This window comes from Ranitomeya variabilis, chromosome 1, assembly GCF_051348905.1.
Source record: "Ranitomeya variabilis isolate aRanVar5 chromosome 1, aRanVar5.hap1, whole genome shotgun sequence".
NCBI lineage: Eukaryota > Metazoa > Chordata > Amphibia > Anura > Dendrobatidae > Ranitomeya > Ranitomeya variabilis.
The window spans coordinates 723746056-723763935 of NC_135232.1; the positions used below are offsets into that span (position 1 = coordinate 723746056).

The following is a 17880-nucleotide window of genomic DNA, read 5'->3' on the forward strand; positions in this document are numbered from 1 at the left end:
GATGGAGACGGCCAAACCCTTCCTGTAAACGTCAGGAAGCCTTCCTCTTACTGTTAGGAAACCCAAGATACAGTGTCCAACCTTCGGAAGGACGCCGTCCTCAAGACGTACCTACTCAGAGCACTCGCTTCGTCCGGAATATGGGGGACTCATTCCATTTTGTGGAGTGGTGCCAAAAGAGATGAGGGAAGAACTATGCCCTCATGACAGTAGTAATACAATACCACCTTGGTAAATAAGGACAGGGAAGGCTTGAGGACAACCTTGCCTTGAAGGAAATAAGAGAAAAAAAGTCTGAAAAGACCCGTTAGCCCCGAAGACTCGTCAGGATGAGGATATCGCCGAGAGAAAAGGGGGCAACCTTCCCTAATAGAATAGATCCCAATGATCTAACGGTATGCAATAGGGAAGAACTACATGTGAAAACATCCTGCGAGGTGGTCCCTACTTGCAGTTTTGTTGCGAAAGACAGAAAGCTACCAGCTCCGCAAGCGAACTGACGTGGTCAGTGCGGATTTCCGAGGATCACTGAGGCCCTTTCTGCTTCTGAAAAGCTGTCGGAAGTGGAAACTGGTACCACAGAATAACCGGAGCATGCAGTGCGATGGCTCCTGGATCTCGAGGCCGAAAAACAAACTCCAGTACACAGGCGATCAGTCAGGACGCCATCCGAACTACAACTGTAGAACTCCAGTGAAGGCGGGTCTGATGGAAGACTTCCGGTGAAGTTCCCACTCACTTGAGGTGAAACCCTGACGGCTAAATATGTTCGCAGCCCAGAGTTCTACTCCTGGGATATGTACTGCCAAGATCACCGAGTCATAGATCTCGGCCCATGTGAGGTACTTTGGCCATTGACGTATGACACAGCCGTGGCGTTGTCCCGATTGAATTCGGATGGGTTGACCCGCCATAAGGTACTGGACCTACTATAGGATTACCTTTGAGATCTGCAGAGCAATGATCGGGAGAAGAGGACTGGCATTGGAAGTTACTAGTAACCATGGAACCGGGAGAAAAAACCCCGGATGAAGAAGGAGCTCAGAGACTATCGTCTGAAAGGCTGCTTGACTTGCTGAAAACTAATGGAGCGAAGGAAACTGCTTCCATTGTCGTCTCCGTTTTTGTTTTGTTTTTTTTTCTTTAAGAAACCTCCCAGCAAATCGAATGAAATGAGGGGATGAGTGAGCAAGAGCGCGAGCTCCCTGTTGAAAAACCATGACCTTGTCTGGAGGGAGATTTACCACCCTTCTGGAAGAATACTGGATCATCCTCAAAAAGGATATCTGCTGGACTGGAAATGAGGAGTTGCCTAAGTCTAGCCACCAGCCCAGGTGAGAGGGTATCGCAAGTGATATAGACGACTTAGCGTAGTCCTGCAAGGGCGGGTAAACAGTCGGCCAAACAGGGTAGGACGGCTACGCCTCTAGGTGCAAGATGACAGCCGCCATGACCTTTGCGAACACTCGGTGCGGTAGCAAGGCCGAAGGACAAGGCGTGACTTAAATGCTGTTCACGAATGGAAAAGCAAAGAAATTTTTGAAGAGGTTAGGCATCCTGAATGTCGATGGATGCCAGAAACTGCACCCTGTTTTATTGAAGTATGGCTGAGCGGAGGAGACTCCATTCGAAGAAGAAGAACCTTGTGAAAAGATTGTTAGAAGTTTGAGGTCCGGGATCGGTCCTACTTCTCGTTCCCCTTTTAGGAACCAAGATCCCTTAGATCTAGACTGTCCTGGACAACCCTTTTACTGTTGGTCGGGGCTGCGGAAACGTACGATCCTTCGTTAGTCTCCCGCTCAAAAATATGATTGACCAGCTGAACTGTCTTCAGGAAAGGGTACTTGTGTGAATCAAAGTAGTTAAGGTCTTCCAGGTAGGAAACCGTTGCTCTAGCAATCCATGCAGCGGCTAGGGAGGGTAGAGGGCTGGACCCGTAGCCGAAAACGGAACAAACCAGATGTGCTATTTGACAGATCGTGGCATTTTTAATTGAGGACCTATCGGGCAGGGATACTGTAGGTAAACCACAGGAGATTGTACCCAGTTAATCTGCCGAGTGGCAGAATGCGCCGCTGCTTTCAGCAGGTCATTGCAGAGTTAAAAATTAGGAGCCTCGATCCACCATCCTCTTAACAGGGAAGTGGAGAGGGAACATTCGCCTTCTTGCATCTTCTGTTAAATAGTGGTGATGCAGAGGGGGGTGCTCAGACGCCCGAAAAAGGGTGCCTCTGTACATCCACAGAGTTCAGGTCTCCGGGTGGACAGGACAGGTTGTCTGGCGATGGGCCTGGATGCAGAAAAGGATACCTGGAGGTGACCTTCTTGTGCCCGTCTGTTGATGGTGTGGGGAGACCGGCGCCCTTTAAAGTGCCTGTCACCCTTAAAAATTATACCGGGCATAGCGTCCCACGTAGAGGCTTCTGTCCAGTTAATCGCATATCCGGACTGGATGGCAAAAGCTCTACGAGGGAGTTTAGACTGAGGGATAAACTGGGATCAGCGGCAGAGGGCTCCTCATTTATGACCAGTTTCGGATTGGTCATGTGCCTTTAAGACCAGGGAATACTGGTCGTGTGCCTTGAAGACCAGGGAATACTGGTCGTGTGCCTTGAAGACCAGGGAATACTGGTCGTGTGCCTTTAAGACCAGGGAAAACTGGTTGTGTGCCTTTAAGACCAGGGAATACTGGTCGTGTGCCTTTAAGACCAGGGTATACTGGTCGTGTGCCTTTAAGACCAAGGAATACTGGTCGTGTGTCTTTAAGACCAGGGAAAACTGGTCGTGTGCCTTTAAGACCAGGGAATACTGGTCGTGTGCCTTTAAGACCAGGGTATACTGGGCGTGTGCCTTTAAGACCAAGGAATACTGGTCGTGTGTCTTTAAGACCAGAGAATACTGGACGTGTGCCTTTAAGACCAGGGATACTGGTCGTGTGCCTTTAAGACCAGGGAATACTGGTCGTGTGCCTTTAAGACCAGGGTATACTGGGCGTGTGCCTTTAAGACCAAGGAATACTGGTCGTGTGTCTTTAAGACCAGAGAATACTGGACGCGTGCCTTTAAGACCAGGGAATACTGATCACGTGCCTTTAAGACCAGGGAATATGTTCACGTGCCTTTAAGACCAGAGAATACTGGTCGTGTGACTTTAAGGCCAGGAATACTGGTCATGCGGGTTTAGGTAAAATCTCGCAGCGAGCGAGAAGTGCCAATTCAGGGGGCGGAGCCACAGGCGGCAGAGGGCTCCTCATTTATGACCAGTTTCGGATTGGTCATGTGCCTTTAAGACCAGGGAATACTGGTCGTGTGCCTTGAAGACCAGGGAATACTGGTCGTGTGCCTTGAAGACCAGGGAATACTGGTCGTGTGCCTTTAAGACCAGGGTATACTGGTCGTGTGCCTTTAAGACCAAGGAATACTGGTCGTGTGTCTTTAAGACCAGGGAAAACTGGTCGTGTGCCTTTAAGACCAGGGAATACTGGTCGTGTGCCTTTAAGACCAGGGTATACTGGGCGTGTGCCTTTAAGACCAGGGAATACTGGTCGTGTGCCTTTAAGACCAGGGTATACTGGGCGTGTGCCTTTAAGACCAAGGAATACTGGTCGTGTGTCTTTAAGACCAGAGAATACTGGACGCGTGCCTTTAAGACCAGGGAATACTGATCACGTGCCTTTAAGACCAGGGAATATGTTCACGTGCCTTTAAGACCAGAGAATACTGGTCGTGTGACTTTAAGGCCAGGAATACTGGTCATGCGGGTTTAGGTAAAATCTCGCAGCGAGCGAGAAGTGCCAATTCAGGGGGCGGAGCCACAGGCACGACGTGGGCGGAGCCTCGAGACTTCCATGAATAGGCCCAAGCCGGGGCGTAAATTTCTGCAGCCGGCGCCAGCGTAGAAGTTAGGGGCGGTCACCCGTTGCTCGAGAAAATTGAGCGCTTCCGTGCCAGGCGAAAAACGCCAGGAAAAAAGGCAGAGCCGCCTTAAGGCGCCACAGTGCGCTTCTGGTGGTGCGGCCTACACATCGGCCTAAGCCAGGAACTAAATTTTGTAGCCGGCTGGAGCGTTACCTCAGGGAGGTGGGCCACAGGGAAGTCTGAGACTGCCTGTGAATATCCCGCTGCAGAAACCCATCGCTGGCAGGATCCACTCACCAACGGTGCGCGTCCCAGCATGGAGCCGCCGCGGATGTCGGGTCGGTGCAGGGATAGAGGAATAAACCTCAATCCATCATCCCTCTTGTTAGGGAGCTGGAGAGGAACCATCCGCCTCCTTGTGCCATCCGCTTTCACAGTGGTGGGACAGTGGGGGCTGCCCGGATCATGGAGAGAGGCTTCTGTACTTCACTAAGTTCAGCCCATCGGGACCGTGAAGGCACCTTCACCCCTGAAGGGGATTTCAACTGCGGCCTAGTCCGGCTGAAAAAGCCGGGGACTAAATTTATGGAGCCTGCCGGTGGAGCGCGTCGGCGGGCCGCACGCCGAATGATTGCCGCTGGCGTACCGGCCAGTGGCTCCCCCAGGACCGCATCTTCCACGCAGGCAGCGTGAGGAAGAATGGCCCCCGAGATCTGCAGGGCGCCTCTCGTCCCAGACGAGAAGCGCCGATATAGGGGGCGGGGTTACGGCCGTGGGAGGAATCTGCCCACTGCGGCCTACTCCAGCTGAAAAGCCGGGGGCTGAATTTCCGGTCTGCCTGGCGATGCGCCTCTCCCCAGGGGCTCTGCCGCAAGTACCGCCGGCGGCTACCCCATAGAGGCCACTGCGGCCTACTCCGGCTGAAAAGCCGGGGACTAAATTTCCGGCCTGCCCGGCGGTGTGCGGCGGCGCGGCCGCAAAGTGATCCGGAGCGCAGGAGGGGAACTCCTGATGTACTCACAGTCCGGTAATGCAGGTCCCCCTGTCCCTGCGCGCTCCATCCTCATCCTCTTCTGTAATCCCTTTGGGCTCTCAAGTATGCAACGCCATGTAAAGTGGGCCTTGTATGTCGGGCCCCCGGAGAGGAACATTAGAGCAGGCTCTATGTGCTCGCCGTCTTGCAGGGGGAAGGGAGATCGGGACCAAAGATGGAAACCCGTCGCCCCAGTAAAATTTGGCGTGCTCCAACGTCGCAGGAGAGGGACGGGGAGGTATACTCGCCGTGCTCGCCTGTTGCTGGTTCGGGGGAGAGCGGGTCCCATAAAAAAGGATCCGTCGCCCCCTTCACTCCGTTGTTTACAGAAAAATAAAAATTAAAATTAAAATAAGAAAGTTGGGGTCTGAAAACAGACCCAAGTGCCTCCTACAGACACTAAGCAAGAACTGGTTAGCTGAGGGCCAGCAGGAGGGTGTATACTGCAGGGGAGGAGCTAACTTTCATTGTATCACTTAGTGTCCTCCTAGTGGCAAGCAGCATAACACCCACGGTCTGTGTCCCCCAATGAGGCGTAGGAGAAAGAGCTTTTTGGCAATGCAAAGCAACATTTTGTTCACAGACGGTGCAATGAAGCTTATGAAGGAAAGAACACCCTACCAACAGTTAAGCATGGTGGAGGATCCATGATGCTGTGGGGTTGCATTGCTGTGTCTGGTACTGGAGGCCTTGACCGTATCGCAGGAATCATGAAATCGGAGAATTATCAAGAGATTTTAGAGCTAAAAAAATCTTGGTTTCAGGCAAAGATCATGGGTCCTCCAATAAAACAATGACCCAAAGCACACATCCAAAGGTACACAGGAATGGCTGAAAAATAAAAAATGGACTAGTTTAAAATGGCCAGGAATGAGTCCTGACCTCAATCCCATTGAAAATCTTTGGGATGAGCTGAAATCTGCCATTGGAAAAAAGAACCCTGCAAACATTCAAGAGCTTGAACAAACTGCGAAGGAAGAGTGGGAGAAAATACCAGCTGAGAAGTGCAAGACGCTTATAGATGGCATCAAGAAATGTTTGGAGGCGGTCATCAATGCCAAAGGGTGTGCAACCAAGTACTAATTAGTGGCGCCTTTACTGCTGCACATGCTGCTTATTCTGTTCCTTCTTTGAAATTTCAACATGTAAGTTGAGAAACAATATTTTATTCTTGTATTACTGTGGACAACTAATCATAAATCCTGAGGATAGAACTATGGTACATTTCCATTTATTTCTGAAGATATTGTACAGTCTATAAAAAAAAGTTAAGGGGTGACAATAATGGTGAGCAGCATGGATACTGATACTTGGAAAAAAGTTTTAGGCAGGTGTGAAATAATGCTGCAGCGTAAGAAGCATTCACAAATAAAAAAAAATAAACCATCATCATTTCTATCATTTACCAAAATGCAAAGTGAAAAAAAACAAAAGAGAAATGTGAATACCATCTATATTGTAATTTACTAAGTATTTCTCCTTTGCAAAAAAATTTCCACACCTGCCCAAAACTTTTGCACAGTGTTCCACAAACATACAAGATAATTGTATTTCTGAAAAAGATGACGCACCTGTCAGAGGGTCTTTACCAATCAGCAGAACATTGGGCAAAGTCATCACGATCAGCTGCTGCAGAACCTCCTGGAAAAAAATAAATATATATAAAAAACCCTACCTCTTTATTTTCTTTCATTCAGTGGAAATTAAAAGAAAATTCCACTACAAAGTCAATATGTAATTTGGGCAGATTTTGTAGTGAAATGCAATTCTGGTAACTTATGGCGTTCAGCGCAGTTTTCAGGCAGTTAGTTTAGCAAATCTTTGGCGGTTTTTACAAAGATGGTTGCAAAAAAGAAACAAAAGTTATATACTATACACACACACTGTCCATCACCAGCAATGCCCCTACCCCTTGAATGCGGGATCGGACCACTATAGGTAAATAATTCACTAATGATGCTGATTCTAGGTGCAGCGAGCGCTGATATCGGGGGGGCCTATATGAGGATGAATACACATGGATGTTGCCCGAGGGGTCTAGGCCCCAGTTCTGATCATCAGTCGCACATTCCAGTGTCCCCTCAAGCCTCTAAAAGAATTAGTCACAGCCAATGGAGACGCCTGAATATAAAGAAACAATACAAAAAAAGCAGCGGCGAGGAAAGAGAGCGCTAAATAAACTCCAAAAAGAACAAAACCAGTATGAGCTCATCCTCCCACATGATTAACCCATTCACAGTCGAAACAGTAGACCCATCAGCACTGGGATCCAAAACCCTTACACCACCTGGTTCATGAGAAGAGTGTCAAAAACTATGTGGAACCAGACGCCACTTTGGTTCTTGTCAGAAGCCCCCTATAGGCACTGTACTGGCAAACATGGGTGCCTAACATCCAGGGAACATGTGTTATTCTACCCCAAGCGTAAAAAACAGTCCCTAGAAGGATAAAGACTAGTTGTGAGATCGGTCCTACATTCTGGATTATCAGACAGATGTGCGCTGGATTATCAGATGCTAGATGAAACGCACATATACACCGAGGTAGTACCGAGGTTCTACGGTCCAGTCTGGGTCACTTGGCGAGGATGTCCACCATGCTGTACACTACAGTCACGTGACCCACAGCGCAGTCTTTGTTGCGTTCGACAGGAACCAGTTTTACAACATTAACTCACATTTTTCTTTGTAAGCCGATCCCCCTAAAATAAACAGAAGATATCGACGTCCCAAAGTCCATATCCATAAAAAGACAGCACAGGAAAAACGCACACGACAGCCCCCGGCCCCATAAAGCTGCACCACGCGTTCCCAATCTGTAAACATCCCAAAATGCACCACTGACAGGCCGATAGAACGGTGAGGATCCCAGGAAAGCTGGGTGACCACCCCTGCAGGTGATGCCCGTTAATGGGGCGTTTTTGGCCTACGGATTTTAGAGGGAGGGAACACAAACAATAATGTAAGTCAGTCCTGGTTCCCACTATAGTGTAAAATTCCCTTAATCCAGCATGTTAGGCGACTTTCACACGTCGTGCATTTTAGAGCAGACTTTCCGCACTTTTGCAGCATTTTTATACCAACCGTAGGTTGCATTTTTGTTCTTTTTGGTACAATCTGTGTAAATTCACTTTTGTTAGGATTTTTAAACTTGCAGCAAACGCCACTTGTTGGGGCGGATTTTACCCAGTGCGTCCCAAATCTGCAGGATAAGCCGCCATTTTGTTTCATTTTTGTGTGTTTCCATAAAACAAAAAACAATGATTAAAGTTCAAACATTATGTGCATGAATATTAAATGAATAAAATTCCTCCAATCTGGCACTAAATGTGCCGGATTATAAAATGTTCTTGGTTAACAGAACTATCAGATAAATTACAGACTCCAAGAACAAAGAAGAGTCCCTGTATACAATTCTGTGATGACCGGACACAATATGGCGGATACACAGCCGGTGGTTTAGTAGTGAGGAGACAACCTTGGATTTCAATCATTCGCCCACAGGAGAACGAGCAGCGAAGGGTTAAATGGATTTATAAATCGCAGAGTAAATAATCCGAGCGTTCATCGGCCTCAATAATAGGAGTCAACATGACGAGGACCGGCCAGGGGTGGAGGAGGGTGGTAATGCAGAGGATGATCTCACAGGAAACTGCATGACTAGCAATTCCCTGAATATCTTAGGCTACTTTCACACTAGCGTCGTACTCGGCCCGTCGCAGAGCGTCGGGCCGACGTACCGATGCTAGCGTTGTTTGCGCTGCACAACGGGTGCAGCGGATGCTGATTTTCAGCGCATCCGCTGCCCCATTGTGAGGTGCAGGGAGGAGGGGGCGGAGTTCCGGCCACGAATGCGCGGTCGGAAAAAGCGGACACGTCGCACAAAAAAAGTTACATGTAGCTTTTTTTGTGCCGACGGTCCGCCAAAGCACGACGCATCCGTCGCACGACGGTTGCGACGTGTGTCAATGCGTCGCTAATGTTAGTCAATGGGGAAAAAACGCATCCTGCAGACAACTTTGCAGGATGCGTTTTTTCGCCAAAACGACGCATTGCGACGTATTGCAAAAAACGCTAGTGTGAAAGTAGCCTTATGGGGCAATTTATAAAGGTTCTCAGGATTGCCGATCCAGAAATAGCACCACCAACTAACTACAGGTTGTCTATGGTATTACAATTCAGCTTCACTGAAGGGGGCTGAGCAGCAGTACCGCACATGACCTGAGGATAAGGGTGGCGCTGCTTTTATTATCCTGCATGAGCCCATACACTCATAGAACATCCAGAGTTCTAAACTCTCCATGACCAGGATAGAAGTGCAGGTTATGGCAGTCTGTATAGACACGGGGTCCCAAAATCTCCCAGATCTTCGAATCGCCTTTACCTGACACACAAAGGGTTAAAAAAAAAAAAAAAAAAAAAGACTCCAGGTTAAGTTGTGGATCTGATGCCAAGAAAGTACAAAAGGGCAGCTCTTAGAGACGCCTGAAGGACATTTGTTTAATATTACAGCATCATAAAAACTCAACATAATCTATAGAGAGAGAGCAAACACTGCACAACGAACAGGTCCCACAGCAGCACAGAGTATTTCAGGAGAAGAGCCTACAGATCTGTAGTGGCTTCTATCTAACTAGAAGCACAATTTTTTCAGCAGCACAGGAAAGATATATATCTTGGTACCGTTTTAGCCAGTGGATAGAAAAATATTCAGAATTGAGAGTCCTCAGTGGTTGATACCTTTTAACGGCTAACTGAAAAGATGGTAACAAATTGCAAGCTTTCGAGACTACGCAGGTCTCTTCATCAGGCATTGGCTAATACAAATTCTGAAAAAAAAACACATTTATGCACAACACAGCACAGAAAAAATGCCATAGATAAGACAGGTGACTTGAAGCAGAATTAGCATTATGTGAGTGATAAACAGTTATGTCCATAAATATTGGAACGGTTCATAGATAAGGAGTGTGAATGCGTTATTGTCCTCTGATTGGGGTCTGGTTCTATGTTATGGTGACACCACATGGTCTGAGGAGCAAATTCCTTAGTTGATGTAAAAAGACATAAATCCATAGGACACATTCATTCCTGCACTGAGTGTGTCAATCAGCTTATACTCCCAGACTCTTCTGTCTCTCTGAGATTTGAAGTTACCTTTTAATACAAGTAATTTATGTCCATAATGCTGTGATCCGGGAGACAAAAATGTATTACCACAGGTAGATCCATTCTTATTTCTCTTATTGTATGGTGCGATGAGAGTTCATCCTTGTTCTCAGTTTCTGCCCTATCTCCCCTACATTCAGACCCCCAGTGGGATATTTAATACAAATAATTAAGTACACCACATTAGATGTGATGCAGCTGAAAGTACGTGGGATCTTGTAGTCCTGATGTGAATTGTGGATCTTTATCTGGTCCGCGGTCATTATAAATGGACAGGTTTTACATTTTTTCTGGTTGCAAAGAAAGGTTCCTGCAGCTGTTGGAGAGGACAGCAAGCTTTTTTCTGGTTGCAAGTAAAGGTTCCTGCAGCTGTTGGAGAGGACAGCGAGCTTGTTTTACTTGTATTAAAAAGGTAACTTCAAATCTCAGAGAGACAGAAGGGTCTGAGAATATAAGCTGCTGATGACCTTAGAAACTCAGTGCAGGAATGAATGTGTCGCATGGATTTATGTCTTTTTACATCAACTAAGGAATTTGCTCCTCAGACCAAGTGGGGTCACCATAACATAGAACCAGACCCCAATCAGAGGACAATAAAACATTCCCACTCCTTATCTTTGAACTGTTCCAATACTTATGGATATAACTGTTTATCACTCACATAATGAGTGATTCAGCATGGGTTTGTAAATAATAAGTCATGTCAGACTAACTTAATTTCCTTCTATGACAGAACTAGATGGTGGCCCAATTCTAACGCATCGGGTATTCTAGAATATATATGTCCACGTAGTATATTGCCCAGCCACGTAGTATATTGCCCAGCCACGTAGCATATTGCACAGCCACGTAGTATATTGCCCAGTGACGTAGTATATTACCCAGTCACAATAAAGACATCCCACAAAGGACCACAATATTTTTGATCTCTCACACATACTCGTCGTATGTAGAAAAATTACCACATAAGAGATCAGTAATATTAATCAGGGACACTCCAAAAACACATTATAAAGACCAGAGAAAAACACATGGAGTATACGTCCCATTTTAAAGATAAAAGTATACGTTTTATTTATAGAAAAATACAAACAATAATTAATCACAATTTTTAGAGACAATGAGGAGACCTAGGGAAACACTGAATAGTTACAGCAGTGAAAACCCCAATGGCACCCTGACAGTATTTTTCCCTTAAGTGCTATTAGTGCAAAGTTTCCAAGGTACAAGAGCATCTTACACCAAAATAACTACAACTGGCCTGACGAAGCCGACGCGAAACGCGCGTTGGGGCTGCGGCGGTGACCTCCTCTGACACCTGACCCATGGGTAAGAGCTATCTGAACCACGTTTTAATATAACACATGCTGACTGGGTAAAGGGCACCCTATTGTGGGCCAGTTGTAGTTATTTTGGTGTAAGATGCTCTTGTACCTTGGAAACTTTGCACTAATAGCACTTAAGGGAAAAATACTGTCAGGGTGCCATTGGGGTTTTCACTGCTGTAACTATTCAGTGTTTCCCTAAGTCTCCTCATTGTCTCTAAAAATTGTGATTAATTATTGTTTGTATTTTTCTATAAATAAAACGTATATTTTTATCTTTAAAATGGGACATATACTCCGTGTGTTTTTCTCTGGTCTTTATATTACCCAGTGACGTAGTATATTGCCCAGTGATGTAGTATATTGCCCAGTCACGTAGTATATTGCACAGTGACGTAGTATATTGCACAGTGACGTAGTATATTGCACAGTGACGTAGTATATTGCCCAGTCACGTAGTATATTGCCCAGTCACGTAGTATATTGCCCAGTCACGTAGTATATTGCCCAGTCACGTAGTATATTGCCCAGTTACGTAGTATATTGGCCAGCCACGTAGTATATTGCCCAGAGACGTAGTATATTGCCCAGTCACGTAGTATATTGCCCAGTCACGTAGTATATTGCCCAGTCACGTAGTATATTGCCCAGTCACGTAGTATATTGCCCAGTTACGTAGTATATTGGCCAGCCACGTAGTATATTGCCCAGAGACGTAGTATATTGCCCAGTCACGTAGTATATTGCCCAGTCACGTAGTATATTGCCCAGTCACGTAGTATATTGCCCAGTCACGTAGTATATTGCCCAGTCACGTAGTATATTGCCCAGTGACGTAGTATACTGCCCAGCCACGTAGTATATTGCACAGTGACGTAGTATATTGCCCAGTCACGTAGTATATTGCCCAGTCACGTAGTATATTGCCCAGTCACGTAGTATATTGCCCAGTTACGTAGTATATTGGCCAGCCACGTAGTATATTGCCCAGAGACGTAGTATATTGCCCAGTGACGTAGTATATTGCCCAGTGATGTAGTATATTGCCCAGTGATGTTGTATATTGCCCAGTCACGTAGTATATTGCAGTTACGTAGTATACAGCACAGAGCCACGTAGTATATTGCACAGCAACGTAGTATACAGCACAGAGCCACGTAGTATATTGCACAGCCACGAAGTATATTGCCCAGCTACGTAGTATATTGCCCAGCCACGTATGTCACAGGTTAAAAAAAATAAAAAATAAACATATACTCACCTTCCGCAGGCGCGTTGTAGTTCTGTCGCCTGTGTGAGGTGCAGGCGGCAGCTTCCGGTCCCAGGGTGTGCTGACGTCGCGGTCACGTGACCATGACATCATGGCAGGTCCTTCTCGCGCAGGCCCTGTGATGACGTCGCGGTCACATGACCGTGTCGGGGTCACATGACCGTCATGGCAGGTCCTTCTCCCAGACCATCCTTGCCACCGGAACGTGCAGCTTGCATGGACCGGCCGGAGCATCGCGAGGAGCGGGAAAGGCGGCGGAAGGTGAGTATATAATGATTTTTTATTTTTTTTATTATTTTTAACATTAGATGTTTTTACTATTGACGCTGCATAGGCTGCGTCAATAGTAAAAACTTGGCCACACAGGGTTAATAGAGGCGGTAACGGAGTGCGTTACCTGCGGCATAACGTGGTCCGTTACCGCCGGCATTAACCCTGTGTGAGCGGTGACCGGAGGGGTGTATGCGGGCGCTGGGCAGTGAGTGAGTAGAGAGTAAGGAACGGCCATTTTCTTCCAGACTGTGCGCGTCACTGATCGGTCGTGGCAATGGTCGTGGGCGTTTTGCCACGACCAATCAGCGACTTGGATTCCATGACAGACAGAGGCCACGACCAATGAATATCCGTGGCAGAAAGAAAGACAGACAGAAGGACAGACAGACGGAAGTGACCCTTAGACAATTATATAGTGGGTGGATCAAGGAAATGCTGTAGGTATAGTATATCTTGACTTCAGCAAAGCATTTGACAAAGTATCTCACACAATCCTTACCGAAAAAAATGACTAAGTATGGAATGGACAAGGCAACTGTTAGGTGGATTCATAACTGGCTTAGTGATCGGACCCAAACAGTGGTCGTAAATGGCTGCACATCCAGTTGGAAAAATGTCTCGTGGGGTACCACAGGGTTCTGTCCTGGGCCCTGTATGGTTCAACATCTTTATCAATGATTTAGATGAAGGAATTGAAGGTAATTACATTTGCTGACATAAAGCTAGGAGGGATAGCTAATACTAGAGAAGAGAGAGAGAGAATTCAAAAAGATATAAATAAACTGGAGCAGCGGGCAGCAACTAACAGAATGGTTTTTAACAGGGGAAAATGCAAAGTACTACATCTGGGCAATAAAAATGATAAAAGCATATACAGAATGAGAGGAATAGGGCTAAACAGCACTAGTGATGAGCGAGTGTACTCGTTGCTTGGGTTTTCCCGACCAGGCTCAGGTGATCTCTGAGTATTTGTTAGTGTTTGGAGTTTCAGTTTTCATCGCCTTAGCTGAATGATTTACAGCTACTAGACAGCTTGATTACATGTGGGGATTCCCTAGCAACCAGGCAACCCCCACATGTACTCAGGCTGGCTAATAGCTGTAAATCATTCAGATGAGGCGATGAAAACTCAATCTCCGAACACTAACAAATACTCAGAGAACACCAGAGCATGCTCTGGAAAACCCGAGCAACGAGTATACTCGCTCATCACTAAACAGCACATGTGAAAAAGACTTGGGTACAGTAATAGATTATAAACTAAACATGAGTCAACAGTGTGATGCAGCAGCAAAAAAGGCAAATGCAATTTTGGGATGTAATACCAGAAGCATATAGTCTAGATCACGCAAAGTCATTATTGCCCTCTACTCCTCTTTGGTCAGACCTCACCTGGAATACTGTGTCCAGTTTTGGGCACCACATTTTAAAAAAGACATCAACAAACTGGAGCAAGTTCAGAGAAGAGCCACCAGAATGGTGACCGGTCTGCAAACCATGTCTTATGAGGAACGGTTACAGGATTTGGGAATGTTTACCTTGCAAAAAAGAAGACAGAGAAGACGTAATAGCCATCTACAAATATCTCAAGGGCTGTAACATTGTAGAAGGATCATCTTCATTCTCATTTGCACAAGGAAAGACTAGAAGCAATGAGATGAAACTGAATGGGAGGAGACAGATTAGATATTAGAAAAAACTTTTTGACAGTAAGGATGATCAATGAGTGGAACAGGCTGTCAAGAGAAGTGGTGAGTTCTCCTTCCATGGAAGTTTTCAAGAAAAGGCTGGACAGACATCTGTCTGGTATGATTTAGTGAATCCTGCTTTGAGCAGGGGGTTGGACCAGATGACCCAGGAGGTCCCTTCCAACTCTATCATTCTATGATTCTATGATAATGGTAATTCTGCTTAACATCACCTGTCTTATCTATGGCATTTTTCTGTGCTGTGTTGTGCATTAATATGGGATTCTCCAGAATTTGTATTAGTCTATGCCTGATGAAGAGACCCGAGTAGTCTCGAAAGCTTGCAATCTGTTACCATCTTTTCAGTTAGCCATTGAAAGGTATCAACCACTGATGACTCTCAATTCTAAATATTTCAGCAGCACAGAGCATTTAAGAAGAGTGTGTGGATCTTAATGATTATGGGGATCTTAATGGTTACATGGGGGAAAGAAGCACAGAATATGTGAGAAGTAGAGCCTACTTATTTTGTGAGAGGTCACAGACTGCAAGAAAATAGCAATGTGCCCCAGCAGAACAGTGTGTTTTAGGTGAAATCTGCTGATCTGTATTTAAATAGGAGTAGGAGCAGCAGTGTGGAGGATGTGATAACGGGGGGGGCTGATCACACACCATACAATATAGGTGACTGGTCTGCAAACTTAGGCCATGTGCACACGTTCAGGATTTTTCGTGTTTTTTCCGCGTTATTTTGCTATAAAAACGCGAAAAAAACGCTAACATATGCCTCCTATTATTTACAGGGTATTCCGCATTTTTTGTGCAAATGTTGCATTTTTTTCCGCGAAAAAAATCGCATCGTGGAAAAAAAAGCAACATGTTCATTAAAAATGCGGAATTGCAGGGATTCCGCACACCTAGAAGTGCATTGATCTGCTTACTTCCCGCACAGGGCTATGCCCACCATGTGGGAAGTAAGCAGATCATGTGCGGTTGGTACCCAGGGTGGAGGAGAGGAGACTCTCCTCCACGGACTAGGCACCATATAATTGGTAAAAAAAAAAAGAATTAAAATAAAAAATAGTGATATACTCACCCTCTGATGGCCCCCGAAGTGTTCCCGCCTCTCCGGTGCATGCTCTCTCTTCCGTTCCTATAGATGGTGTGGTTCAGGACCTGTGATGACGTCGCTGTCTTGTGATTGGTCGCGTGACCGCTCATGTGACTCACGCGACCAATCACAAGCCGCGACGTCATCGAAGGTCCTGAACCACACCGGCATCTATAGGAACGGACGCCGCTGAGGAGATTGGCTGTCTGCAGAGGGTGAGTATAACCATTTTTTTATTTTTTTTATTATTTTTAAACATTCTATCTTTTACTATAGATGCTGCATAAGCAGCATCTATAGTAAAAAGTTGGTCTCACTTGTCAAACAGTATGTTTGACAAGTGTGACCAACTTGTCAGTCAGTTTTCCAAGTGATGCTACAGATCGGAAAACTTTAGCATTCTGCAAGCTAATTACGCTTGCAAAATGCTAAAAAAACGCAAAAAAAAAATGCGGATTTATTGCAGAAAATTTCCAGTTTTCTTCAGGAAATTTCTGCAAGAAATCCGGACGTGTGCACATACCCTTAATGTCGGCCCAGTCCCGTCCTTGGTGACCCCTCACAGGTCAGAGCGTTTCATTGTCCTTAGGTCCAATGTAACAAAGCTGTAATTAAGCCACATCATATCAGGAATTCCGGGCAATCCACTACCCCATCTGTACCCTACAAAATCCACAGACCTCTTCCTTTCATTGTAAACTAATAAAGGCTAAAAAAGCTCCAAAGATCGGACCAAACACTCATTTTGGAGAGAAGAGTTTAGGATATTGAACTTGGAAACTGCAAGCCCCAATGGTACAAATTCTAAAAAATAATTGCTATATGTGGATATTAATGCACTATGTGATGATCACTGAGCGGTGTAATGTGGGCAAATGGGGTCACATTGTAACCTTTAGGGTAGCACCATCAGAAAGTTGTAAAAAGTGGGAATCTGATGAATTTTGCAGGACTTGCTTGTCGCCACAATGTAAGTGCTTTCGCCAACGTAGCTGTTCAGAACTTTCTTCGCCCACAAGATCAGTCTTGGTAAAAAAAAAAAAAAAAAATCAGCCTAAGGCTATGTTCACATGCTGCGTTTTTTCAGAGTTTTTTAATGCAAATTTTCAGCTGTGTTTTACAGTACCAGCAAAGTCTATGAGATTTCAGAAATCCCATGCACACACAATGTTTTTTTCTCCTCAATATTTTGTGCAAAACCTTGGGGTTTGCAGGATGCAGCATGTTTCACCCATTGACAGCTATGGGTGGTGCAAAAAAATGCTGAATAAAAATGCAGGTATCAGTCTTTGCTGCATTTTTTGTTTCAAAACCAAATGAAGTAAAATCAGATTTTATTTACTTATTCAGCATGCACAAGAGACAAAAGTACCATGACAAAACCGCAGCAAAAAAGCAACAAAAATTATGTAAAACCTGCTTTTTTGCAGCGAGTTTCTTACTGCCTAGAGAGCAGGTTTTGCCAGCGGAAAACAAAAGCAAGGTGTGAACATAGCCTCATACTCATGTATGAGTATTTTATAATTTTGAAATCGTTATTAAACCACTGGTAGATATATTGAGTAGACCAAAATATGCTATAACCGGAGTTGCATAAAATATTAAATCGCCGGCTCCGATAAAGGAGGGCGACCAGTCACCAGTGGCCTCAGAAAATCCTTTAAAATAGTAAACTGCATAAAAGCTGATGAGGGAACACCAAACCTATCTTTAAGGTGGGTAAATGAAACAAACTTGTTACCATCAAAGATGTCATGTAGTTTAGAGATTCCCCAATCAGCCCAACTTGAAAGCAGATCAAATGAGAAAACAGTAGCCAAAAAAGAGAGGGGAAGTCTCAGCATAAGTTCCATCCTAGTGAAACCACTTTTAATTTTGAGAAATTTCCGCCATGCCACAAGAACAGCTACAAATATCGGATGATCAGACCGAAGCAAAGATTTAGAGGTGAATAAATTGATAATAATATTACAAGGTGGAGAATTTCTATTAAAATATAATTCCAATTCCACCCATGAAGGTGTATGATCTGCAGACCACCAATATAGACTCTGTTTAATTAAATTAGAGAAATAACAGGCCGAAACATTAGGAAGACCCATACCTCCACGCAATTTATGTTTATACAGATGACTAGAGGCTATACGAGCTCTCT

At 45.3% G+C, this 17880-nt stretch overlaps 1 protein-coding gene across 3 annotated transcripts in view; it reads right to left on the minus strand.

Moving 5' to 3' along the window:
* CCDC88C (coiled-coil and HOOK domain protein 88C) overlaps positions 1-17880 on the minus strand; it is an 89971-nt gene that overhangs the window by 49241 nt on the left and 22850 nt on the right. For all 3 annotated transcript variants that reach the window (XM_077267775.1, XM_077267769.1, XM_077267784.1), the window contains exon 4: positions 6462-6531. In XM_077267775.1, the coding sequence (XP_077123890.1) occupies positions 6462-6531 (70 nt within the window). The remainder of the gene's footprint in view (positions 1-6461; positions 6532-17880) is intronic.